The 8,951-nt window shown below is 41.3% G+C and overlaps 1 protein-coding gene across 1 annotated transcript; it reads right to left on the bottom strand.

The window, feature by feature from the left end:
• Positions 1-907: 907 nt before the first annotated feature.
• Positions 908-7,734, bottom strand: LOC143509365 (myogenesis-regulating glycosidase). The gene is made up of 3 exons (XM_076998012.1): positions 7,577-7,734; positions 6,081-6,542; positions 908-4,999 (listed from the first exon to the last, which is right to left on the bottom strand). The coding sequence occupies exons 2-3, from the start codon at positions 6,359-6,361 to the stop codon at positions 3,208-3,210; spliced, it is 2,073 nt and encodes a 690-aa protein (XP_076854127.1). The 5' UTR covers positions 6,362-6,542; positions 7,577-7,734; the 3' UTR covers positions 908-3,207.
• Between the last annotated feature and the right edge of the window lie 1,217 nt (positions 7,735-8,951).

Here is an 8,951-nt window from a genome sequence, read left to right as displayed (position 1 = left end):
GCCTCGGGTGGTGGCATTCGGGTGGAGAATGGGCCGCCTGTCACGCCTGCAACGTGCTAAACCAACAGATATGGGTGACTGGACGCTGAACCGTACACATGGCATGGCTTGACTGAAGCGTTCGCTGCCGGGTAGCAGGAGAATCAAATCTCTTTTTCCCTGTGACCTTTTTGTTTGTTTGTTTGTTTGTTTCCACTGCAAGCTATGTAAATAATGTGGAGGGAGCGTGATGGGGGAGGAGTTTGTGAACAAAGCGGCCTGGGAGGCAGCTTCAGCAAAACAACTTCAATAAAACAACTACGATGCGTGTAACAACCATCAGTCTAAAGGTAATGGCAATTTTTACAATTTTGTTTTCAACTTCAGAAAGGGTGAAAACTGATTTGTAAAGCCCACAGCTCTTGTTCATCTACACCCAACACAACATGGGGGGAAATGTAATGACAGGCTTCTTTCTCTGCTTGTTAGCCCCTAACCACCACCCCCTTACCCCGACACACTGGCTTGCATATCTCAGTTACTTTAACAAAAACACTCCCCACTCCACCCACTCGACACCAACCCTAACAGCACCTTATTGAATTATACATGGCTTTATTATACATCTTGCCTTTGACATTTAAACTGATTGAACTGCAATACTGCATACAGCGTTCTGACAATGCATTCAACCCAGCTGAGAAATCACATGGCATAGGATGGCTCCTGGTGTGGGTCAGCAGCTCCCCCTAGTGGTAGTTGTCTCGAACTGTACCGCTTTTTCTTTGTGGTGTGCGGTGATTCGTGCCAATGTTATATGACAGATGGGTTGTTCAGCAGGTACCTTTGTGCACAAATGCATCCCTCAACGAATCATTAGAGTTCTCATAGCATCTACAAGCCACATGCAAGCTTTGTTTGAATGGGCAGTTGTTTTTATTCACAGAGTCATACTGAGAAACAGTCTGTATCTTCTCAGAGATGTGAATTTGAGACCCAAACGTAGGACACTCAGTTGGGGAAGAATCAGCGTGTCCTCATCTTCACAGTCTTACAGACATTCATAACTCACATGTGTCTGCAAAGACATCGGTATATTACGGACACCAGGATTTTAAGCAGTTCTTGTAACAGGTAGTTAAAACATTATAATGTATTTAATCAGTGCATCTAGAGGGTCTGCTTCAGTATGAGCTGTCCTCAAACCTGCTTCCTATACGCAAAAGGACAAGTTCTAAAAGACAAACACATGATATTTGGCCTTAAAAGAATACAACAAACTTATGATAAACCTAATCCTTAAAACAAAGTTTTTAGAACACCTGCTACTTTGTGTTGTGGGTAAGTGAAAAATGTGAACTGAAGGCGAAGTGTTTACAGTAACTGAGCTATTAATAGTTCTGGCAAGGCCCTTTATTTAATGTCACTTGTTAGCGTAGTAAATTGTTTTTTTAATCAGGTAAAAAAAACATGGATGGTTATGTGTTATGTGTCAATGTAAACATGTGTCAATGTAAAGCGAGTAATACTCGCATTACCTAAAATATACTAAATTACTTGGCTAATGCAAACTAGGTGATTTATAGCTTTTTGTGACTGACCAAATCTGCGAACTATTTACTTTCCTGGTCCATCTCGTTGCTGACTACTCAAACCACGTGCGCTGTAATTTCATAATAAAAACCACGGTAGTTATTCATTACAATGTATAATTATGACAAAATAAGAGCACTCCCAAAGCGTTTTTTCCGATGATAAAACAAGCAATAGCATCGGTTTAACGTCATATACATATGATTTGCTCTACTTCATTACAACATTACAATGAGGGAGACTTGTGGTAGGAGTTAATATGGCACCCGACTCTCTAGACATACTGTACATTGATTACCCATTAGTTACATAAAAACAACTGAAAATACTCTCCACTTTATTTTCAACAAATTAACAATGCAAAGAGTCAAAACTTAAAATTCTACAGATTTTGGCAACATAATTGGCAGCTTTCAATTATGGATTTTCATAAACTATGAAAGCAGTTTAGAATCCTCTTTACTGTTTAAAATTTAAAAGACATTTCAATATATTTAATTTTCTTGAACTTTAGATAAAAATAATAAACTCCATAACTTTAATCAGTATGTTTTGCAGTTTAAATTGCTACAAAGCAAGCAAACCAAAATTGGAAATTAACATAAACAATTATATGCACAAAGTATAATGAAAAACAGCCTCAAAAAATGATGAGGTCTTTGAGGAATTCACAAATTCAACTGAAATTGCCATTTTACTTAATACAGAACAATCTTTGACTGGCATTACTGTATGTGTGGCATGTTTCAAGTTTACAGCAGTGTCAGAATAATAACCAATGTGGTAGTGATAGAAGTTTTACTTTATGCTTTCAGTTTCACAGAGATAAAGGACTATACTACATGAAATACATTAGACATACAAGTGACAGAAAATTACAAAATACTTTGTGCTGTCATTTCAATACACAGTTTTTGTGCGTTAAGATTTTATTTTATCCAGTATCCCAACACTGGTATATTGTTTTGGCCGTTATCCCCACATTGGTATATTGTTTTAGCCAGTATCCCAACACTGGTATATTGTTTTGGCCATTATCCCCACATTGGTATATTGTTTTGGCCGTTATCCCAACACTGGTATATTGTTTTGGCCGTTATCCCCACATTGGTATATTGTTTTGGCCAGTATCCCGACACTGGTATATTGTTTTGGCCGTTATCCCCACATTGGTATATTGTTTTGGCCAGTATCCCGACACTGGTATATTGTTGAAGTTTTGGCCAGTATTCAGACACTGGTATATTGTTTTGGCCAGTATGCCAACACTGGTATATTGTGTTGACCAGCATCCTAAGCAAAGTCATCGAGTGATGTCTGGATGTCACTGTCCCAACTCCCAATGCCACTCTGAATCCCAAGAATCACAATGTCTCTGACACATTTTGACATCTGTCCCTTCCTTACAGTTACACAGGCAATACCCTATTAATTCACACAACATGTAAATGTTTATTATAGCATTGAGGAAGTTTCCAGATGTACTGCTAGCACAAAGGATGGTGGTTACACAAGATGTTGGCTTTGCATATCCATAAAGCAACAAGGCATATTGATGTGAGGGAAAATTATGCATAACAGGTTCCTATTCAATGCAATAGAATTGTGGGTAAATATTTCCCTTCTAAAGTCACATCACCCTGACCACACAAAGTAGGCAATCTCATCCAAGTCCACTGGGTAGTCGGTAAGATGCATGGGACCCTTGTCAAAATGTTCACTCTTGTAGCTCCTCCACCTGCCAGCAGGGAGATAAATATCTCGTTCCTGCTTACCTGGCTCCAGCACTGGTGCCACCATGAGGTCATCACCAATGAGGAACTGCGAATCAATCTTGTAGGCAGCTTCGTCATTTGTAGCGATCCACCAAAGAGGACGAATGATAGGATCTCCAGTGTGCAACACCTCCCCGGCAAGTTCAAGCACTCGAGGAGCCACCAGGGTCTCGTGGAGCGCCGTGAACTTCCTGGCGATCTCCACAACCTCATCATCATAGACCCATGGCGGTATTGAGAACTGCATAACTGGCATGAATGCAGACAGTTCCAGCCAGCGGATGTAGAGCTCTCGGTCCGGGAGTCCGTCCTCTCCTTCTGTGCAGTTTGGGTACGCGTTTCCACCAATCATATCTGGGAGCACAAACTGGTAGCCAAGAATGCTAACGGTTAGCACAGTAGGAATGATGGACCTGAGTCCCAGGTCGTAACCCCAAAGCGAGTTGCGGTCGGAGATCCGGAAGAAGCAGGAGATGTTCTGGGACTGATAGCCTGTGCGCACTTCAGCGCGGTCACTGAAGGGTATCGCCATCTCAGTGTAGCGGCGCGTAAACATGCTAGGATCCAGCAGAGGTACAAAGGTACTGAACTGCTTGGGCAAATAGCTGGTCTCTCCAGCGTCAAATTTGAAGGAAGCTATTTCATATTTTTTCTTTAGCTTATGAAGCTGCGAGGCATACCAGTCACGGGTTTCTGGGTTGGTGAAGTCCAGGATGCTGCCAATACCATTCCACCAGCGGATCAAGGCCGGGAGTTCGCCGCTAGGCTCTCGAACAAAAAGCCCTTTCTCCACTCCAGGGCCAAAGTTAGTGGAGTTGTAGTTCACAAAAGGATGTGTCCACAGAGTGACTTCAAAACCATCATCCCTAAGTGTCTTAAACATGTGGGACGCATTCGGGAACTTGACCGGATCGAACTCAAAATCCCCATAGGCAGTAGCATATTGATCATCCAGATCTAGGTGACTACAGCTGAAGCCATGTGTCTTGATATCAGATGCATATGTCAGCAGCTTGTCCTGGTTCACCGCTGTCTTGAAAAAGGCCCAAGTGGACCAGATCGGCTGTCTGAAAACAGACTCAGTAGGCACTTTATTGGGTTTGTTAAAATATCGACGAACCATGTACTTATGTATGGCACTTACATCACGCCCAACACAGACACGATAGCTCAGCTCAGCATGACGAGGCTGGCCGTAATCCGGCTTGTACGGGCTGTTTTCATACCGTGCCTGGAATCGCAGCATCTTGCTCTTCTCATCCCAGCCAAGATGGAAAGGGACAGATTGGTTGATTTTAATAGCAGTCGCATTGGAAGACAGCCAATAACGCTCCAAGATATTCCCAAACACTTGTCGTTTTGAGCTGACATCGCTTGTGATGAAGGGCTCAGGTTCCTGGCTTCCATCAAAAATGATGGGCCAGTGCTGGGATCTCGTTTCGCCTCCACCGTACCAGTGTGAACTGTTGTAGGCCATGGCGTGCTCCACCAGACGGGATGCTGAAAGCTCCTCCCAACGCACACGATAGCACATCACAGTGTCTTTGTCTTTCACTGTCTCAATGAAGAAATTCAGACTCCCCTCACTGGACCGGCTGCAGGAGAGAACTCGGCCTTCTTTTAGGCAAGAATTCAGATCAAGAGAGCCTGATCTGCAATAAAAACAAGGATTTGCAATGGTTTACAGTCCATAATAAAAATTCTTTTTTACTAAGTAAACACAGTGGTTAACTTTGGTGAAATCCAATACAAAAGAAAAGTGGCCGGCAAATTTATAAAAGATCCGAAGCAACTAAATCTGCAAAGGTCTCAATTAAGCAGCTAAGATGTGTTAATGGTCTGAAAACAGTAAATATTGGCAGCTAATAAATATTGGACTGGAAGCTCTGAGGGCCTCAAACTCATATGAACTCAGGAAGTCAAGAGGATCCAAGAGGCCTAAATGTGACATTCACATCACTTTTAGGCTCCATGCGCATTCTTATATTTTTTCTACACAATTTTAGACAATTTCAGTTAGTTTTTATTATAATTTCTATTGCTGTTCTTGATCCAATTTACACTTCAGTTTTACAGAAAGCTGTATCTGTGTTAGTAGGTTTTCGCTTAAAACCGATTCGAGTAGTTATTAAATGTTTTAGGGCGCTTAGAGATAAATGGGTGTTTAATTGCCTCTTACAAGTGGCTACTAATATTGATGCATGTGGTGCACATGTGATGAGCTGTTACAGTCTTAACTAGTTGGGTCAGTCTGTATGAGTCATTTACTTATATTGTTGTTATTTCGTTTGTATGTTTGTTGGGGTGGGTGCCTATTCATTAAAATCTTCCTTTTCTCCTGTTTTTGTGAGAGGATAGGGAGTTAGGGAAGATTTAACTGTGGTTATTTTTGTTTCTTTCTTTTTAGGGAAGTCAGTTGGACTATTAGATTGTTTTGTTTGTTATTTTGTCACAATACCATCCAAATGTTATTCTCCTAAGTTGCTTATATGGGAATTTGAGTGAATATAAAATCTAACAATGTTGGACTAACAAAACTACTGGTGTGGTGTCTTGGTTTCTTTATGTTGCGTCCTTTTAAGTTAGACGTTCGAGCCATATAAAATAAAGGACCGCAACAAATTGTTACTGCCTTTTAAAATTACATAATTAAATTAATTACAAGATCCCAGCCCTTGATTGATAACCGGTAATCCCAGCTTTAGCTGTCTGATGACAAATGAGAACACATACCTAAATGCCATCCTGAAGATGACGGCTCCTGCTTGGTTGCGGATGACAAAGCCATCTTTGCTAAGGTCAAGCAGTTCGGTCTTGAGGAGGTCAGCCTGGCGCAGAGAGGCACAGTAGTAGCACCAGGCAGTCACAGCGGCAACTACAAGCACCACCCCGAGTGAGCTGGCCAGTATGGGCCTGCGTCCACACTGGTCCACTCTCTTCTTCTTCGGAGGCATGCATTCTCGCATGGCACCGATACCCACATCACCAACAGTCGCCGGGACGATTTGATACATTTTTCCCAGCTCCAGGGGATGCTGAAAAGGTTCAATAGACAATTTTCTTTATGCGCCAGAGCGGCTGACATGCAGACACGTCACATCACCACGGCAGGAGTAAGGACAGAAATCCTGCTGATGTACTGATGTGCAGGGCTCTTTGTTTCATTTCAATGTTCTTATTTCAATCTGTCCATTCCTGAAAAAAGCCACAAAATATTAACATGAGAATAAATATATAATAGGCCTACTTGTTTCTATTAATCATCCATTCATTAACCCACAGCTAATGAGCGTGTACTGTGCTTAAAAATGACCAACACAAAGTCATGACATGAGTCAAGCACACAAACATTGATTTTATAGATGCCTGTTGGCAAAGGTTCCAATGGAAACTGAATGTTAACCCACAATATATTTTAGTAACATGGATTTAAGCGCATGTGTATTCGTGAAAACATCACTGTAAAGTTGTGGCAGGATCTTGACAACACCCTCAACAACAAACATGCTGTCAGCAAGTTTCACAGACAGTAGACTTTTCCCGCACAGGTAATGCAGCGTTTGGATAAATACTGTTTATGGACACTCTCAGCACGTCTGAACAACAGCTTCAGATACTCTACATACATCAGCAATTATAGACAAAAGAATGGGTCCCAAGGCACTCATACAGTTTAAAATGTAGCTCACGTTTTCAAACTCTTTAGAGAAAATGAACAAACGACCATTAAAAAATGCAGTGGTATAAGAATTCAGTCATTTAGACTAATAACGTTTAAGGTTATGATAACCTTCTGTAAACTAAGTAACCTTTGTCCCCAAACTACTGACGCAGCAGCTGACCTGTGGAGTGACTGTAAAAAAAAAAAAAAATATATATATATATATATATATATATAATGTGTGTGTGTGTGTGTGTGTGTGTGTTATTTAACAAACCACTGCTATAGCGTATATATATATATATATGTTGGAAGCACACCGATCTTTAGTATTGTATTTAGTATCTAATAGAAGATTCCCAGCTAAGCTAAGAAACACATTATGATCAGATGTAATAACTCGTTTTTCCAGTCGTGTGGCTCACTGCTGCAGGATAACAAGACAGACAGCTCGACTAACTGAAACACCAGAAGGAAAAAGGTTAATGGCAAAATAACAAAAATAACTATGACATTCTGAGTTGCTGTTATCTAAATCCTGTAAGTGGTACGAGGGTGTCTAACTTACTCTCGGACGTGGTTCCCATCTCGGTATCGGACGCCAGTTCTGCGGAACTGATTCTCGTGTCAGTTCAACGTTCAGAATTTTCACGTGACCAAAAACAAAAAAAAAATGTCACGTTGCATTATGGGAAATGCAGTCTTACGACATCTGCCGTCATGCTGGCGGCATAGCAACGGTGAAGCAACAAATCGGTTATAAATATTTACTGATTATGTATTAAGGATCTGTTTTACATTTAGCCTTTTTAATCCAACCAGTAGCTTTCCTAGCCAAGTTAATTCCAAGTCATTGCAAAACTCACTTCATGACAATTACACACTATTCCCATCGGATGGCGGCATCTTACCGTTTAAATAAAAACGTCCAGAAAATAAATTTTTGTTTACATTTTATTATAACTACATTTCTGGACAATTGCACTGTATGCTGACGGTCCATGTCCTGAAACGGAAGCACTGTGCACAAGCATGAGGCGCACTGGCGTTTTGTGCTTTATATACCGGCACTTTCACTTCTAACCTGTTTGGTAGGAGTGTGTAGACTCTAGTGCAGGGGTCTCCAACACGTCGCTCGCCACCCCTTTCCGAGTAGCTCGCCAAAGGGCCAATGAATTACATATAAATTTGTAAACCTAATTGGACCCATCGAGAAATCTACTTAAATTTATGTCCAGTCAAAATTCACAGTTGTCCCTCCCCTTCTAACACTAAATGATTATTCGCCAATTATACAACAGTTAGTTCACAATCCGACTGGTTGAGAAGTGTTCTAACCCTGCAGATATGTGTGATAACAGCACGGTATTCTCATTCTCTGTATCACTCCGCGGACGCGTTGTCAAGTAACGGCATGTAGGCTACACTCCCTCTCGTGTTCTATTGCTCAGTTAACTGTCAATCAAAAAGTTAGGCTGCCGTCAATATTGAATAAACCAGGGGTCACCCACGTCATGAGTCGCCCGCGGGCTTGTTTTAAAAATAGCTCACTATAGCGCCATGCACCAAAGCGCTGCATCGTTTATGTTTTTGCTACTATTATAGATTGTCCGCGGTTGCTAGCGGTCTTCCCGCACGCAACTTTCGTTCGCCACCCAGCCCCCCCCCGGCTCAACAACTTTCATTTTGATGTCCTATAACCTATATGGTATAAGAATGCAAAAGTGCAATACAAAAAATGTAATAACATCAGAATTTGTCAGTGTGCAGCATTACAACAGAGAGCACATTTATAGTATGAATTTACATGTTTTCTGTATGAAATGTTTGAACGATTGAAGACAGTTCCAATATTCGGTTGCACCCAACGACCAGCTTCAGCCATTGTGAGACCATAACTTACATGTAAAACATGGTCCACAATTGTTGCCCTTATTTCACTG

The sequence above is a fragment of the Brachyhypopomus gauderio genome, chromosome 3 (genome assembly GCF_052324685.1).
Source record: "Brachyhypopomus gauderio isolate BG-103 chromosome 3, BGAUD_0.2, whole genome shotgun sequence".
NCBI classification, from domain to species: Eukaryota; Metazoa; Chordata; class Actinopteri; order Gymnotiformes; family Hypopomidae; genus Brachyhypopomus; species Brachyhypopomus gauderio.
Note: the sequence above shows the minus strand (reverse complement) of the source record. Positions and strands in the feature narration are given on the sequence as shown.